At 41.7% G+C, this 19,307-nt stretch overlaps 1 protein-coding gene across 1 annotated transcript in view; it reads right to left on the bottom strand.

The window, feature by feature from the left end:
* Window positions 1-16,347, bottom strand: part of CYB5B (cytochrome b5 type B) — a 28,342-nt gene extending 11,995 nt beyond the window's left edge. Inside the window, exons 1-3 of the mRNA XM_084861172.1 lie at window positions 16,045-16,347; window positions 4,555-4,683; window positions 4,035-4,064 (exon numbers count right to left, since the gene is read on the bottom strand). Coding sequence (XP_084717298.1) covers window positions 4,035-4,064; window positions 4,555-4,683; window positions 16,045-16,206 — 321 coding nt within the window. The 5' untranslated portion in view covers window positions 16,207-16,347. The remainder of the gene's footprint in view (window positions 1-4,034; window positions 4,065-4,554; window positions 4,684-16,044) is intronic.
* Between the last annotated feature and the right edge of the window lie 2,960 nt (window positions 16,348-19,307).

Genomic DNA, 19,307 nt, shown 5'->3' with positions numbered 1-19,307 from the left:
CATCGTAATGAGGTTTGACTAGTGAAGAAGGTGAACTGTCAAGTAGGTAATATCTATTGAATAAATGAGACATGGTACCTGCTTTTTTGGTCAGGATAGCATATGCATGTACCTTCATCTCCTGAACTGATGGCAGTAATAAGACAGCTAATCAAGAAGTAAATGCAGCCGAAACCGGTTTGGCTCAGTGGATAGAGCGTCGATCTGTGGACTGAAAGGTCCCAGGTTCGATTCCAGTCAAGGGCATGTACCTTGGTTGCAGGCACATCCCCAGTAGGGGATGTGCAAGAGGCAGCTGATCGATGACTCTCATCGATGTTTCTAACTCTCTATCCCTCTCTCTTCCTCTCTGTAATAAATCAATTAAAATATATTTAAAAAAAAAAAAAAAAAAGTAAATGCATACTCAAAAGAGTATTCCAGTTGCGGGCACATCCTGGTGGGGGCGGTGCAGGAGGCAGCTGATCGATGTTTCTCTCTCATCAATGTTTCTGGCTCTCTATCCCTCTCCCTTCCTCTCTGTAAAAATTCAATAAAATATATATTTTTTTTAAAAAGCCGAAACCGGTTTGGCTCAGTGGACAGAGCGTCGACCTGCGGACTGGAAGGTCCCATCTTTGATTCAGGTCAAGGGCATGTACCTTGGTTGCAGGCACATCCCCAGTAGGGGATGTGCAAGAGGCAGCTGATCGATGACTCTCATCGATGTTTCTAACTCTCTATCCCTCTCTCTTCCTCTCTGTAATAAATCAATTAAAATATATTTAAAAAAAAAAAAAAAGTAAATGCATACTCAAAAGAGAGATTTCATGGACTACAAGGTGTCTAGATTACTTGCAGTTTAGTAGGCAGGCAGACAAACTGGCACAGAAAACACTAAGTCTGTTTCCAAGACAAGTTTTCATAACCAAAAGCAGATCAGAAAAATGTTAGGTCAGATATGAATAGAAGGTTGATGGCTCTCAGCATGGGGACTGATCCAGCAAGGGAGTCACAGAGACAAAGAGGTTTTTTAACTAGTTAATTATCTTTGACTGAAGCAAGTAAAAAAAAAATTATCCATTGCCAGATCTGTTTTTTAAGCTTTTCCATTTTAGTATTTTAATATTTCAGGGCCTTGGACCTCAGGCATAATAATCTCAAAAAAACAAAACAAAACAAAAAAAAAGCAATGATAACCATTAATTATTTACCTGCAAAAGCAGTATAAAAGGTAGTTTCAAAAAAATCCGGGGAAAGGTTCCTGATTTACACTCTGAAATAGCAATGTTTGAGTGTTTTTTATGGTTGTCTTTTGTTACTGAGGGGTGGAGAGGAGTTTCAGACAGGGAAGAGAGATGGAGCTGTGGAAGGAGAAGTGGAGAAATAAAGGAAGGGAGAAGTAAAATGAGAACTATCCCATAAGGCAGGCTTTTTAAAAAAATGACTTATTTATAGAGATTCAGAAACTCTTAACCAAAAGAAAGTATTAATAAAATTAACATTACATCTATTTCTTCCTGGTGAATATTTAAACTAGGACAAAAATTTTTTTAGCGACACCTACATCTTAGGCACAGAAGTGCCTATTGAAAACCTCCGTAAGAAATAAATTTGAGGGACCAAGAATTGCTTCTTGGGCCTGAAATCAGGTTAAACTGCAGCTCTCTGACAACCTATGTAGGTGGTCTTAAAAATGTTCCAGCAGGCTTTTCTGCATGCCTGATCTGAAGTACAGCAGTGTGACTGGAACCACTCAACTGCCAGACTCCCTTCTTAATGGAGACTGTGCTTTGGCTACAACATTCATGAGGAAAACAGATACTTGAAAACACTGCCTTTAATCAGTTTAACCCAGCCAGGAGCCAAACTGCATCTGGAGACTTTTAAATTATTACAGAACTTGGTGAGCTGAACGGGTTTCTTTTTCTATATTTATTCTTTTTCTATATTTTCTAAAAGGTCCAAGCCTCAACAATTTTAATTTAACTGAGACATCTCTAATTAATTCTTTGACCTATAGAAGGCAGATAGCACTTTTCACAGAGGAGAATTAATAAAAGTTCCCCATGTTTCCCAATGAAAGACCAACATACCATTCAGCAAAAAATCTGGTTCTTGGCTACCTGGGTTACTTTAAATGCAAATTCCAAAGTCCTACCTCCAGGAATGATGAATCAGTACTAATGGAAGCCCAGGAAATATACATTTCAGAAAACATGCCAAAGGAGCCCAATAGAGGTGGCCCAACGAGCAGAATTTGAAAATCACCACTCTCCATTCCTATTACTTCATGCTGTATTACCAAGAAAGGAAAATGCAACAAGAAGCAATTTGTAGACTTCTAGACATTATAATTCCAAAAATATTTTCCCTTTTTAAAAAAATTGATTGATTGATTTTAGGGGGAGAGGGAGAAGCACATGGACTTGTTGTTTCACTTGCTTATGCATTCACTGGTTGATTCTTGCATGTGCTCTGACCAAGGATTGAACTCACGTACTGGGATGATGCCCTAACCAACTGAGCTACCAGGCCGGGGTTCTACTGCTTTAAAAGATGGGCTGCTTTCATGGTTACTGTGCAGAGTGAATCGTGGCTCCCGATACAAGGAGCATCTCTTGTACAAATGAGTTATTCCTTGAATCAAATGTTGACCTCTGAGAGCAATGTTTCCTGGACATATTCACTAAACAAAACCAGACTTAGTTCAAATTTTCTCTCTTTTTTTTAAATCCTCATTCGGGGATATTTTTTTATTGACCTTAGAGAGGAAGGGAGAGAGAGACATGGATTGGTTGCCTCTCACAACCTAGGTATGTGCCCTGACCAGGAATCAAACCCCAAACCTCTTGGTGAGTGGGACAATGCTGCAAACCAACTGAGCCACTTGGCGAGCCAACTTTGTTCTTAATTAGAAAAGTGAGGATTCAAGAATGGATGGTACCTTTGTGAGGAGGGGAGGGCAAACAAACCAATAGCGCTCACAAAGCACTTAAAGAACCATTTCATCCTCCTTCATAAACAATTCAACAGTTCAGAGTAGCAGAGGACAGCAAGACAGAGAGTTAATTTACACACACTAATTGCAGGGCAACAGATGGCAGACACTGTCAAGCAATCTCGGGTTGAAAGAATTCTTGTGTCTAGGCCAACTTTAATTGCCGTGTCGAACATGTTCAATAACTCCAGCTCAATGAGGAAAGGGAAGCAAGAAGGTAGAAAGGGGAAAAGGAGAAGGAGCATCACTACCATGATGTTCCAGGCAGCTACTTTAAACTGCTGTCCCGTCCCTTTAAATCAGAGTATAGTGTAATAGCTATCTATCTGATGGACAGAAATCAAGGAAGATTGTGAGAAAACACAGGAGGTGAACCACCCAGCTTGCGGGAAGCAAAAAAGGCTTTGTATTTTCCTCCTGTTACATTGTGCAGTGCACATTAAGGTTTTCAAATATTTAATCTTTTGTTTTTGCTGTATCACTGAGTAAATGGAAACAGTTAGGCCCATCTGATACTCCATGGTAAAAGGATTAAATTTGGGAAACAGGGACAGAAAGGCCTGTTCTATTCAATTACTTCAGTCTACAACTCTTTCTAAGACTTCTAAGAGAAAAATCAACTTTCCAATACAATGTAAGAATAATAAATTATTTTCTACAACAAGGTCATAAACTAATTTCTTTCAAAACCATATAGGGCATGGTGTTAGTTTCAATTAAAAAAAAATTAAATAGAAACATGAACAAATATTTCCTACTGTTCAAGACTCAGCTATTCTTTTTTCCTGAGATGGCACTGAGTCCAAATTCCTGAAAAATAGGATTTTTGCTTGGGGGAAAAGTAAACACTTCTCTTATTAAATTTTTTTTAAAGCAATTCTATGTAAGTAGAAATACAAAGATTTGTGGGGGGTGGGGGCATAAGTGCAGGGGTGGGGGATTTGAATGGGGGGTTGAAGACAAATATGTGATACCTTAATCAATAAAGAAATTTAAAAAAAAGAAAAGAAATATAAAGACTTGAAATACACAAGAGAAACAAAGGACTTCTTACCTTGCTACCACTTTCAGGTTTAAGGTCATTCTGTTAAAAGAGGAAAACAAATGGTCCTTTAAGACATATCCCAATGAATGTTCACATGTGCTTGTTTCTAACCTTGGGTCATGAAACTACATTCTGATGGAAATGCATTCCCTGGGAGACATCAGGGTCTGCACAAGGGTATGCCTGACTCTGAGCAGATCAAGGTCCCTTGTTAGAATGGTATGGGTTAAAAAGTCCAGTTACCACCTTTACAAAGGAATTTGCAAGAGCACCCAAACCACTATATTACTAAGTAGAGATATTGTTAACTACATTACAAAAACCAGTCCATCGATTAAAGACATCCAAAGTCAGTTTCCTTGGCTTTCCAGAGATAATGCATGTGTTGCTTTGCAAACAAGACGCTGTACGGCTGCAGGGAGGCCAGGCCATTCTGGAGGAAGTCAGCCTGAGTTGAATGCACGTCCATTGTGCTGTGGCTGTTCGGAGCTCTTCCCCCCATCAGCACTCCCGCCCAGCGGGTTCTTACCGGATGCACATCGCCGATGTAGTACTGCTTGAGCATTTCTCTGGCGTCAGAGGAGTGGCCTACGTCTTCGAAGCTCTCACTTGCATCCGCGCCGGCTTGTTCCAGCAGAACCTCTTCTCCGCCAGGATGCTACAAGGGAAAGAGACTTACTGAACAGAGGGCTCTCTGAGAAGCAAACCAATAAAAGTTACTCTCCTCTCCCCTCTTTTCCTTTCTCTCCCTTTAATGGAACCAGTCAACACTGTATGCCGCCTGATAGGATGCAATGGGAAGAACACAGCGTTACTTCCATGATATTTTGGGCAAAAATGCACATTATGGGTGTAATTGTGAGAAAACCTAGGATAACTGCCAACAGATAGTCTTCAAAACAATCGACTTTTGATCTCCAAAAATATCAAGGTCATGAAAGCTGAGGAAAGGCTGAAGAACTGTTCCAGACCGAAGGAGCTAGAGATAAAATAACTGGGAATGTGTGTGCTCCTGGGCAGATTTCTTTTGCCAACATTACTGAGATACTACAGAAACCTGAATGGAAACTCTGGGCAAAAAATATATGAAATCCTTTTACTGTATTCTTGCAACTTTTCTGTAAGTTTGAAATAGTTTTAAAACAAAAAGTTAAAATTAATTAGTAGTACCAAAATAAGTGCCTCTATACCTAGAAAGATTCTATCTATATCTTGCTGAGGCCGGTTTGGCTCAGCGGTAGAGCGTCGGTCTGCGGACTGAAGGGTCCCAGGTTCGATTCCGGTCAAGGGCATGTACATTGGTTGCGGGCACATCCCCGGTAGGGGGTGTGCAAGAGGCAGCTGGTCGATGTTTCTCTCTCATCGACGTTTCTAGCTCTCTCTCTCCCTTCCTCTCTGTAAAAAATCAATTAAATATATTTTAAAAAAAAGATTCTATCTATATCTTATAAGCTATAGCATTACCCTGGACAAGTCAAGAAATGTAGATATCTTAGTTTCCTTATTTGTAAAATGGAAATAATGAGTACCTATCTTAACTACTACTGTAATTAAATGAGATAAGGGTATGAAATACTTTTACTCTAGAAGAGAGTACAATTTGTATTATATTATCATCTGTGATTTTAAAAAGCAGATACATATATGTGTGCATATGCATAAGAATTCCCTGGAAACAAGAACGCGTAGCTGGGAGACAGGGTGGGAGAAAGACTTTATCTATAGATCCTTTTGAAATTGCTTCACCTAGTGAAGTATTACCTACTCAGAAAATAAATGTTTAAATGTTTTTATTGATTTATTAGAGAGTAAGGGAGAGGGAGAGAGAAATATCAATCACTGCCTCCTGCTCGTTCCCTGCCAGGGGTCCCAGCCTGCAACCTGGGCATGTGTCCTGACTGAGAATTAAACAGCAACCTTGTAGTGCACAGGACAACTCTCAGCCCACTGAGCTACACCAGCCAGGACCAGAAAATAAATATTTCTTTAAAAGTTAGATTTGGATATGAGGGCAATAAAAAAAAAAAAAAGAATTATAAAAGTTAGATTTGGCACAGTCCCTGACCTAAAGTAAAGATTCAATAAACATTTACTTACATCTAGCAAATTATTTGACATATCTAAAATTGTATTTTTGAATTCTCAAGTAGTTTCTTTTTATAACCTATTAAGCAGGACTAATATGATCATCCCTGTCTTAAAAATGAATTCAGCTGAAACATAAATGTAAGTGTAACTTCCCAGGCATAGTCACTTGCCTATGAACTCCCTAATGATAAGAATTACTTCTACTTTGTCTCCTAAAGGTCTCCAGCCAGTGGGCTGGTCTCCCAGCCCAGCATTTAAGCTTGCTGTTTTAGAGTAGAGGGGGCCCGAGTTAGATAGCCACCACTCATCTGACAGTGTCTATGAAACCTCTCCGCTGTATTGAACTATTTGTTTTGGAATTGTGTCCCAGTTTGCTCTGTATACCTAAACTATGAAAGATATCTTTTCTTCATGAAATAACCCAACTTATTATGTTGCTTTTCAGAGTAAAAGGATAACAAAACTTATTAGTGGCTTGAAATATTTCAGGGAATGATTAAATTTATGACTTCCTACACAGTTCTTTCTATGATAAAATATTCATTTTCAACAATCTCTCACCACTTATAAACAAATACTACAACAGAAATACCTATAATTAACATTTTTAGTGTGCAATACTCATTTTCCCCATATATCCATTCAATCTTTTCAAGCATTAGCCGAGACCGGTTTGGCTCAATGGATAGAGCGTCGGCTTGGGGACTGAAGAGTCCCGGGTTAAATTCTGATCAAGGGCATGTACCTTGGTTGCGGGCACATCCCCAGTAGGGGGTGTGCAGGAGGCAGCTGATCGATGACTCTTTCTCATCGATGTTTCTAACTCTCTATCTCCCTCCCTTCCTCTCTGTACAAAATCAATAAAATATATATTTTTTTAAAAGAACAATCTTTTCAAGCATTAGTCCACAAATATTATTAGTACTTACTATTTTTTTATATGTATCTTTATTGATTTCAGAGAGGAAGGGAGAGGGAGAGATAGAAACATCAATGATGAGAGGGAATCATGGATCAACTGCCTCTTGAACGACCTCCACTGGGGCTTGTCCACTGGGAATCAAACTGCAACCCCCTAGGTCCATGGTTGGCAAACTGCGGCTCTCGAGCCACATGCAGCTCTTTGGCCCCTTGAATGTGGCTCTTCCACAAAATACCACGGGCTGGGCGAGTCCATTTTAAAGAAGCGGCATTAGAAGAAGTTTAAGTTTTAAAATTTTAACTCTCAAAATAAATTTCAATCACTGTACTGTTGATATTTGGCTCTGTTGACTAATGAGTTTGCTGACCACTGCCCTAGTTCATAGGCTGATGCTCAACCACTGAGCCACGCCAGCCAGTGGTACTTACTATTTTATGTACTAGGCAATGATAAAGGTTTTTGTGTTTTTACAGAAGTGAATTCATACAGTATATACTGTTCTATAGCCTACATTTTTCAATGAGGCCAGGGGTCAGTGTGGTCCAAAAAGCCCTACATTTTTAATACTAGCTCCCAACTGTGGTCTTAATACTGACGGTTTGGAACAGGCGAAGATTTCAAGGAATGCTTGGTTTCTGTTTCAGAATTCTATAAACTTCAGATGCTCTTGTTTTAAATCAAATGGCATTCCAGGTGGAGGCAGTGCAGGAGACCAGAGCCCCAGGCCTGTCCAGGCTGCGGGGTCGGAGAAGGCCCTGAGAAGAATTGGGAAAGGGGGGGGGGAGGAGTGTAGAGCCCTGGGGCCCCCGCCTAGCTGGCTCTCAGTGAAGACCATGGTGGGAACTCCTGGTCTATTCCATCATCAGGCTCAGGGTGGTCCTGCCCATTTTTATCACCACCTTTGTGCGAATGATCCACCACTGTGTGTCCACCCTGCTGCAGAGTAATGAGCAGCTCTCTCAGAAGCAGGGATCTGACAGTTAAGTCCTAATCCAAATTAGGTAAAATGGAAATTATATTCCCAAGCAGTTCTTCTTCACATGAGAATATTACTTCAACAACCCAGAAGACAGATTTTACAAAAAAATAAAATAGTGGGGAAACAGACCACCTTCTCCTATGAGTGATCCCACTATGCTCACTGACATAATGAAAGGGAATTAACAAAAGTTCTCCTCATGATCCTTTTTAAAAAATATATTTTATTGATTTTTTTTAGAGAGAGAAAGAGAGAGGGATAGTTAGAAACATCGATGAGAGAGAAACATCGATCAGCTGCCTCCTGCACACCCCCTACTGGGGATGTGTCCGCAACCGAGGTACATGCCCTTGACCGGAATCGAATCCGGGACCTTTCAGTCCGCAGGCTGACACTCTATTCACTGAGCCAAACCAGTTTTGGCCTCATGATTCTTATACTGGAAAATGGATCAACTAGACATTCTCAAGCTTTGTTACAACCAAAGTCATATTTCCACTGACCCTATTTTAAGTCTATGCTACAGAAAGGAATCAAACTGCTCACATTAACTGCATCCTAGTACTTCTGCTATGTATTTGGGCTTCAGAGCATTTACTCTCTCTGGTTCTGGGTCAAGATAATGCCAATGACCCATCAGAAAGGATGCAGGAGCAATAACTGGAGCACTCATGGTCATGCATGCAGCAGACACCAACAAAACTTTCAAGGCTAAGTGGGCAGTTTTGGAGCTCATGGTCAAAGATCTCCACTCTGAAAGCATGTTCAGATAGGAATTACAGATCTCTGTTATTAAGAGCAAGCAGGGATTAGCTCTGCTGGGAACGTGGAGTAGCCCTTCACCTCCTACCTGTTGTTGGAGCTGGAGCCTCTCAGAATAAAGAGAACGCATGAGCTGGTGGGCATGCAGCAAGGATCCTTCTTCTCTGAGCTGAGCTCTCCCTTATGTTTGAAATTAGAGGAAATGAGGATTATGTGCTGGGTGGCATATAGGAAAAGGGCTTTTTAAATGCTTTAAAATTTCTCTCTGCCCTAGCCGTTTTGGCTCAGTGGATAGAGTGTCAGCCTGCAGACTGAAGGGTCCAGGGTTCAATTCTAGTCAAGGGCACATGCCCAGAGTTGAGGGTACGATCCCCAGTGTGGGGCATGCAAGAGGCAGCCAATCAATAATCTCTCTCATCACTGATGTTTCTATATCTCTCTTTCCCCCTCCCTTCCTCTCTGAAATCAATAAAAAATGTATTTTTAAAAAGTAAATTAAAATACATAAATATATAAATAAAGAAAATTTCTTTCTGGTGACTGTAAAAATAAAAGGCAAAGAGGAAAATTCAAGTAATGATAATATCTAAAATCTTAGCAAAAACTCAATCTTTGGAAGAAACATTTTCAATTGTAGTTAATTACCATGTGCAATCAACGCTTGTTTTCTTGAGATGTAAACCCCCCATAAAATTTTTTAGCTGGTATCTTTATAACTTCCTCTACAACAGTAATAACGTTCATTAATGAAAACTTAAAAACTATGTATGAGCAAACAAGACTCCCTATTTTGTTCATTTTGAGATTACAGAATGACAAAAGGACAAATGTGTCAAAACTTTACTCAAATAGACTCTTTTCCAGAGTGACAGATTTTGCAAACATTCTCTCTCTCTTAATACTGAGCAGGGGAAATCAATGACCCTGAGACACTGCTGGGTTCTCAAGTACGGTACCCTCTGAATGACCAAAGATGGGCTAAACAATGACTATTCAATGCCACTAAGCAATGAGAGGTTCCTGATCTGGAGTTGGGAATATAGCAAATCCACTGGGGGGAGTGGGGGAATCAATGGTTCTGTATTGTCTATAGCCACTCAATAACTAAAGATCCAGTTATTCTGGATAAGAGAGTTTATGTATCATTATAAAAGGGGAGGAAGGGCACCTGGCTGTATGGCTCAGTGATTGAGCATCAACCCATGAACCAAGAGGTCAGCAGTTTGAATCTCAATCAGGAAATTTTGAAGAGGACTGGGCAGAGAAAGATAAGCCTTGGTAAGAAACAGGAAGAAATGGTAAAGGTTCATAGGTATTTGCCTTTGGATTAGAAAGAGCCTAGGAGCCCAGCCTGCATGGCTCAGTGGTTGAGTATTGGCCTACGAACCAGGAGGTCACGGTTCAATTCCCAGTCAGGATACATGAGTCAGGATACATGCCCTGGTTGCGGGCTAGATCCTGGTGTGGAGCATGCAGGAGGCAGCCAATCAATACTTTCTCTCTTTCTCACACTCCATCCTGCACCACAATTACTTATACACAGATCTCATCTGCCCTTTAAGTTCAAGGCAGCTAATTCACCTTTACATCTTCACAGCATCTGCTATACTTAGTAAGCACTCAAAAGATGCTGCAGGAAAACGTACTTTATTAATAATAAAAATAACCACTAACATCACTGAGCTCTGTATACCAGGCACCATGATAAATCTTTCTATGCATTATCTAAACTAACTGTCCCAACAACAACCCTGCGGAGCAGATACTATTATCCCCAGTTTACAGGTGCGAGAGGCCTTCACAGAGCTCATTGCACAAAGTGACACAACTACTAAGTGGTTAAGTAGGAAACGGAACCAGACACAAACCCCAAAGCCAGCACCCAGCTGTTAGCATTCCATTTCATATATGCAATTCACCAAAATTCTCTTCAAAAGACACTGTCAAGAAAATGAAAAGGCTAAATAGAATATTTAGACTGGAAGAATATATTCGTAATACATATACTCAAAGAACTTGCATCTAGATATATAAAGAACACTTTCAAGTCAATAACGAGAAAACAAACAACCTAATTAAAAAACGGGCAAGACTGAACAGGCACCTTATACAAATGGCCAATCAGCCCTTAACGATACTTAACATTAGTCATCAATGAAATGCAAGTTAAAACCGTATTTACATGCCAGCACACACCCATGAAAATCACTAATGGCTAAAAGTAGTGACAAACACCCTGTGTCCATGATGTGGAGAAACTAGAAAACTCATGCACTGCTGGTGGGAATGTAGCCACTTTGGGGAAAGTTCTTGAAATAGCTTAAAGAGTTAAAACAAAACATATGACCCTGCAATCTCACTCCTAGACATTTACCCAAGAGGGATGAAAACTTATGTCCACATAAAGATTTGTACATGAAAGTTCATAGCAGCTTTATTCATAATAGCCAAAAAATGAAAACAACTCAAATGTTAATCAACAGGTTAACAGATAAACAAGTTTTAGAATATCATACAAAATAAAAATAGGGACAAATTGCTGATACATAGACTAAAACAGAGATGAATCTCACAGATCTATTAAGCAAAAGACACTCGATGCAAAAGAGTGCATAGTTTTCGAGTATTTTAAATTTTTTTTTTTAATATATTTTATTGATTTTTCACAGAGAGAAAGGGAGAGAGATAGAGAGCTAGAAACGTCGAGAGAGAAACACCGATCAGCTGCCTCTTGCACACCCCCCACCGGGGATGTGCCCGCAACCAACATACATGCCCTTGACCGGAATCGAACCTGCAACCTTTCAGTCCGCAGACCGACGCTCTACCACTGAGCCAAACCGGTTTCGGCAGTTTTCGAGTATTTTAAATCAAATCAATGGCTGTATGAAGGCAAAGGTTCTACAAATGTTCTATATACTAATTGTGATGATTATTACACAGATGAGATTTTTGTCAAAATTCAGTGAACTTTACATCTAAAAATCTGTACATTTTATTATATGTGCATTGGCTCGCAACAGAATTCACTTGGGGGGGCGGGGGGGTAAGATAGTAAAATATTACTACCAACCTAAATGTTTCTCAATAGGAGACTGCTTAAATAAATGACAACCCAGACAACAAATCCAGTGAAAAGTAAAAAGTGTTCCAGGGATCGATGTGGAAAGATTCCTGATAGGTACAGTTAAGCAAACAAACAAGCCACAGACCAGTGTGTACGGTACACTACCTTCTGTTTTAAAAAATAAAAAAAAGAGTGGGAGGGACTATTTTACTTTTGCTTATAAATACAAAACAAAAACCTGGAGAAAAACAAACAATAGTAGTTTACTTTAGGCAGATGGGAAGGCTTTTCGCTGAATATTTGTATGACTTAATTCAAAAATTTTAAAAATCAACCTAAGTTGCAGAAGAAAGGTACCTGGCTCGGATTTCCCTACATCCCATTCCCAATCCTTCCAAATTATATGGAAAATGTGAAAACAGTTGGCTATAAAACAGACCTAATGCCGAAACCGGTTGGCTCAGTGGTGGAGCATCGGTCTGCGGACTGAAAGGTCCAGGTTCGATTCCGGTCAAGGGCATGTACATTGGTTGCGGGCACATCCCCAGTGGGGGGTGTGCAAGAGGCAGCTGGTCGATGTTTCTCTCTCATCGATGTTTCTGGCTCTCTATCCCTCTCTCCTCCTTTCTGTAAAAAATCAAAAAAATATATATTAAAAAAAAATAATAATAAATAAATAAATAAAATAAAACAGACCTAATACCACCCTAGCTGGCTTGGCTCAGTGCATAAAACATAGACCTGTGGACTGAAGGGTCCTAGGTTCGAATCTGGCCAAGGGCACATGACCAGGTTGTGGGCTAGAGCCCCAATGGGGGGGGTGCAGGAGGCAGCCAATCAATGATTCTCTCTCATCATTGATGTTTCTATTTCTCCCTCTCCCTCTCCCTTCCTCTCTGAAATCAATAAAAATATATTTGAGAAAAAAATAAAATAAAACAGACCTAATACCATAAGTCTTCCCCATCTCATCTAATAGAAACCCTATTCTCCCAGACCTTCAGGCCAAATTCTTTGGTGTCATCTTTGACTCTTTTCTCTCACTCCTTAAGTCCAATGTGTCATTAAATCCTACTGGCTCTACCATCATCACACATCCAAAATCTGACACTTCTCACCATCCGGGACCACGCCACCATCTCTTGTCCAGCCTTTTGAATAAGCTGGGATCCTCAATTTCACCTTTGCCCTCCTTCAGTCTCTTTTCAACAGCGCAGTAAGAGTGACACCATTCAACCATTGAGTCACATCGTGTCACTCCTCTGCTCCACTGTGGCTTCCCTTCTCAAAACAAAAAGTCAAAATCCTTTCTAAAACCTGCAAAGTTTAAAAAAAAAAAAAAAAAAAAAAAGCTGGGACCGGTTTGGCTCAATGGATAGAGCGTCGGCTTGGGGACTGAAGGGTCCCAGGTTCGATTCCGGTCAAGGGCATGTACCTTGGTTGCGGGCATATCCCCAGTAGGGGGTGTGCAAGAGGCAGCTGATCGATGATTCTCTCTCATCGATGTTTCTAACTCTCTATATCTCTCCCTTCCTCTCTGTATAAAATCAATAAAATATATTTTTAAAAAATAAATAAATTAAAAAAATAAAACCTGCAAAGTTTGTTTTAGAACTTGATCTATCTCCTGATCCTGATGATATCTATTGCTCTCCAGCCACTCTAGCCTGCCACACTGCGCCTCAAACACCGAACACATGTTCTTACTTCGCGGCCTTTGACCTTGCTCCCTCTGCCAGGGATGCTCTTCCTGCAGATTTCCACATGGCTAGCTGCCGAAACTTCTGCTGGCCTTAATTGAGTCATCTTCTGACTAAAGCCCTCTCTAGCCAGCTTATCTAAAATCTCAGCCCATCATCCTCATACCCTCACCCCAACATACACCCACACTCCTCTTCTCTGCTTCATTTTTCTTCTTAGCACTTACCACTACCTGACATAGCATGTGTTTTAGTTACTTACTCTGAGTATTGTCCACTTTCCATAGATTGTAATCTCCATGAAGGCATGTGTGTAATTATCCACTGCTGTACCTTCAGCACTTAGAACAATACCTAGCACCCAGCACACACTTGGTAAGTATGTGAACAGTAAGTGAATGAATGCATAGGCTTGGAATGAACAAGAAAACAAGGGTAGAGACTACAGAAGGGGAAAGTTAAATGGCTAACTGCAGGTAAAGGTCTGCAGCTCATGTTTTAAGCAAAGCTTTGGCACACCTGGGGTGTCTCTGGCTCCATCAGCATGTAGTCAATCAGGTTAGCAACCACTACTCAAGACTGAATTAAAGTTCCCTATAAGCATTGACTATTCCTGAGAAACTTGGGGAAAATAAAACCACAAATGAAGAACGTTATTACCTACCCATTGTGAACTATGCTTTAACATGCTGCATCCCACAACTGAAACTTATTATGAGGCGTACACCAAAGGACATAGCTAAGGCTAGAATTCTGAATACCATGTAGACAAGAAAAATCTGAATTTGAATAAACCCATCTAGACAAGATCTATCCAAACCAGACTCAGCTAGTTACTTTGAGGATGAAATCATGGGAAAGTACTTTTGAAAGCACAAAATGCCATACACCATATAAATGCAAGAAGTTACTAAACTTTTTGTTAACTTATTGGTCACTAGGAAGATTTATAACAATGTCCTTTGGGGGGAAATTGTACATTTTAAATGTTTTTATAGATTTATGAACCAGGATGTAGAGATTGTCCTCCCTAGGCCCCAAATTTAGAAAAAGAAAAAGTTATCTGCACATTTGCTTCAGAGAAAGAACTAATAGAAAGGAACTTTATGCTCAGTTACGATAAGGTTACATTGTGCAAGAATTCCTTGGAAATCCATCTATTGCTCAAAATAAAATGATGCAATACACTATATGACAAAATATATGTATTCAATGATAAGATATGTACACAGATAATAATTTAATAATATATGTGTGTGTGTGTGTGTGTGTTTGTGTGTGTGTGTATATATATATGTATTATCAAAGCCTCAGGGATTGGGGGCCTGGGGAATGACAGCTGCAAAAGAGCAAAAGGAAACTCTTTAGAGAGTGGCGAAAATGCTGCAATTGAGGTTGTGATGACATGGGTGAATACATTGTCAAAACTTACCTTTTACGTGGGCACACTTCATTGAGTGCAGATTACACCCCAATTAACTTAGTTTAAACAAATAAACCTCTCCTGGTCCCTTAAGTTGAAAGGGAAAACAACAACAACAATCACTCAGTTGGACCCTGACCTCAGAGGACTTGTGTAACATCTAATAGAACACCTTGACAATTTAAGAGGATGATAGAACCTAAGTCACCGGCCAAAGAAAAGGTCAACTCATGACCCTCTGGCCTCAAGGTGAACTCAAGTAATAAAAACTGAGCGCAGCAAATGGAGAAAGGGATAAATCTCAGCTTATCAAAAAAAAAATGAAAAATAAAAAAAAAAGGTATTACTTCAGAAGTCGGAGTGAAGAGAGCAGAGATTTGGTGCCGGTCAAAATCAGGTCCCTATGGCTCTAGGCTAAGTGGGTGGCCTTTCGAGTCCTCAGTCTGAGACTCAGTAGTTCTTTCTGTAGAATGGGGAGCATAATGGCTGACTTTTAACCTAGCACACGGTGCACGACACACGATAAGCAATGCAAGATATTATTTAAGGCAAGATATTATTTAAGGCAGTGTTTCCCAACCTTCTCTCATGATGAGAATCACCTGGTGGAGTTGTTAAAACACAGATTCCGGAATCCCAACTAAGAAGTGCTAAACTAGAATTTTTGGGAACATATAGGTAAAATTGTATACTTAACTAGTGCTCTAAGACAGATTTTATATACAGAGCACTAAGTTAGGTATGCAATTTTACCTATATGTTCTCAAAAATTCTAGTTTAGCACTTCTTAGTTGGGATTCAGGAATCTGTGTTTTAACAACTCCACCAGGTGATTCTCATCATGAGAGAAGGTTGGGAAACACTGATTTAAGGCACCAGAATTGAGTGACCGGAAATGGGTGCATATTTAATCCCAATCCCCCCTCAGAGGGTGGTGGCCCATTTCAAAGGCTTTATCGCCCTCAGGCAGACTTCATTTCCCTCCGACATGCACCCCTGCACCCCTTGCAGCCTGTCCTGGCCCGGCCACCCCTTTACCCCAGCGGCTCCGGGGGACCCACCCCCGCCCGGGCCCCACCTCGTTAAGGAAGCGGGAGATATCGTAGACTCGCCCGTGGATCACCAGCCATATCTCCTTCGGGGTGTTGCGCTTCGCCACCTCCTCCAGACGGTAGTAGGTGACGGGAGTCTCCACCCCTGGCCCTTTCCCGTCGCTGCCGCTCGCTTCCGCGGACGCCATTAGGCCGGAGATACCCTTTCCTACCCCCACTACCCGGTTTCCGCCGCTAACTTCCTCTAGGTGGACCCTGAGCGGCCCTCCCCGGCTTCCGTAGCCAAGACCCAGAAGGCCGTGGGAGGGATCCTCGCAGCAGCCAATCACGTCCCCGACTACTTCCTGGTTCGTTCTCTTTTCACCAATGAGACGAGGGGTTCTGCTTAAAGTCCCGCCCACTGCCCCTCCCCTGTTCCTCGGGCGAAGTCCCGGTTCGAGATCCGCCTAGCCAATCAGAGCCGCCCATCCCCCTCCAATCTCGCCCCGTGGATGCGGTGATTTCCCAATGGCGCCTAAGGGAGACGCGTGACAGGTGTCACTCAGGAGAGTCTCCGCATTCCCGTTTCCCTTCCCTTCGCCGGGGATCCCTCCTGAATCGGGCTAAGCTCGTCCTCCCCTACCACCATCCCCCCCCCTCCGCCGTCCCCCCTCTCCCCCGCTCCCGCGCCTGCGCGGCCTGCATTCCAGCCTCGGTTTGCAGCTTTGCTTTCCAGAGACCTGCAGAATCCCGCCTAAGGCTCAGTGTCCTCACCAGTAGAATGGGCATGATAATTTACAGAAAAATGTGGCCGATGGAGTGAGAGAGTATATCTGCAGAGCTATTAGCACACAGTAATCAACACAGAAAGGAAAAGGCGGTGTGGCTGGCTGGAAGTCTTGGGACTGTCCTAAGGGGTAGGGGGTGGAGTGTATCCCAAGTTTCGGCCACTATGAAGGATGATTTTGTTCCATGTCAGTTATATCTCAATAAACCTGGAGGTTGCGTTGATTTTTAAGCGAATTCTTTGGTGTTCAGAACACACCTACACTATTTCCGTTTCTACCTGTTCTAAAATAGAGATTGCCTCAGCTGTCAATGGGCTAGAGGGCCCCAAGCATTTAATAACAAGTGTGGTTAATGCGCAGTGTTATGAGCTAATCATTTTAGCTGCCATTACCACTGACAAATGGTTTGTGGTGAAATGTTTCCATCAGGTCACTCCCCCAGACTCTCCACAGTCCACCCCAACCTGTCTGACTAATGTCTTACGCCATTCCGTTTTATAAGCCTCGTGCACCAGCTACCGACTCCTAAACTCACATCTGTGGTCATACCGGCCCCCTCCACTTAAGGCACCTCTTTCCTTCCCATGCCTACTCTTCAAGCTCCTCCTCAAATTCTCCCTTTCCACAAACTCTCCTACCATTCTGAGCTTCCGTGACTCCATCTCCTCATAGTACCTAAGCATATTACCATCCCAGGAAACCCTCCGTGTTTAAAATCTTAACTTCCTACATTTACCTCCTTAATCAGAATGAAAACTATGAGAGCAAGCCCAAACAATATTCCACAAACTCTAGATTCAAATATTTGCATTCATTTCAGAAATATTTACTGAGTCGCAAGTGCTGTGATAAACTCTATGGATAGAAAGGTGACATAACAAATAAGTCCTCTGAAATAAACAAAAAACACATATACAGTATAGAAGTGTTAGAAATAGATATTTGTATCAAATGCAATGGGAAACAGTTCTGAACATATATTTGTTAAATAACACCACTCGTGTGTATGAGTCACCGGAGGAGGCTATGTTAAAAGGGCAGATTCCCTCCCATCAAGACTTGACATCTCGCCCTAATCTGTTTGGCTCAGTTGATAGAGCATTGGCCTGCGGACTCAAGGGACCCAGGTTCGATTCCAGTCAAGGGCATGTACCTTGGTTGCGGGCACATCCCCAGTAAGGAGTGTGCAGGAGGCAGCTGCTCAATGTTTTTCTCTCATCAATGTTTCTATCCCCCTCTCACTTCCTCTCTGTAAAAAAAATATATATTAAAAAAAAAAAAAAAAAAAAGACTTGACATCTCTTCCTCACCTTGAATCTTTGCTTACCTTGTTATTCTGACCAATAGATTGTGGTGTGAGTGGTGCCAAGCATGTTACAAAGTCTGGTCCTCGAGAGGCCTTGAAGTTTCCATCTCCACCATCTTAGAGCATTACGCCAGGATTGTGCCGCCATGAAGTTTCCTGGAATTAAAGACCAGCCATTTAAATGCTGTCTCAGCTGAGCCCACCCCTTAATCAATTTGTCAGCTGAATGCAAACACATGAGTAAAGCTAAATGAGCAGAACTGCTCAGTCAACTGCAGAATCATGAAATACTAAAACACAAAAAAAAGTAAGAAAGAAAGAGTCCAGTGAGTATGAATATAGAACCAGAAATCAGCATTTTTACCAAGTATTTTGGGTGATTCTGAGGTGAGACATCTGTAGGTGACTTTGGGGAACACTGCACTTTGTAAAAAAGTATCCTATCTAATAGAAGAGCAATATGCAATTGATCATCACTCCAACACACAAGATGGCCAGCAGGGGAGGGCAGTTGGGAGGAACCAGGCCTGCAAGGGAGGGCAGTTGGGGGCAATCAAACCTACAGGGAAGGGCAGTTATGGGGGAAGTTGGGGGCGTCTGGGCCTACAGGGAAGGGCTGTTGGGGGGAACCAGGCCTGCAGGGAAGGGCAGTCAGGGGTGACTAAAGAAATGCCAAGCATGCTTCCTAGAGAAAGGGAGGGACCTCATTTATTAACATTAGTGGACTCCCCTCCCTGATCACCCCTAACCACCCCCCTGCCAGCCTGATTGCCCCTAACTGCCCTCCAGAATTACACAATGCATTTATTTATGTGTCCTTACTTTCCTTAATCAAATACTTTCATCAGGCTTTCTTTTTCCATCATGACATTGATTTCTTTCTTTAATCCTCACCCAAGAAGTAAGGATATTTTTTTTCTATTGATTTTTAGAAAGAGTGGAAGAGAGAGAGGAGCGGGGGAGGAAAGAATGAGGAGAGGGAGAGAGAGAGAGAGAGAGAGAGAGAGAGAGAGGGAGAGGGAGAGGGAGAGAGAGAGGGAGAGGGAGAGGGAGAGGGAGAGGGAGAGGGAGAGGGAGAGGGAGAGGGAGAGGGAGAGGGAGAGGGAGAGGGAGAGGGAGAGGGAGAGGGAGAGAGAGAGAGAGAGTCAATGAGAGAGAGAGTCAAAGAATGAGGAGAGGGAAAGAGAGAGAGAGAGAGAGAGAGAGAGAGAGAGAG

Source organism: Pipistrellus hanaki (genome assembly GCF_964339955.1).
Source record: "Pipistrellus hanaki genome assembly, chromosome: 15".
Classification (NCBI taxonomy): domain Eukaryota; kingdom Metazoa; phylum Chordata; class Mammalia; order Chiroptera; family Vespertilionidae; genus Pipistrellus; species Pipistrellus hanaki.
The sequence above is the reverse complement of the archived record's forward strand: the minus strand, read 5'-3'. Positions and strand labels throughout refer to the sequence as shown.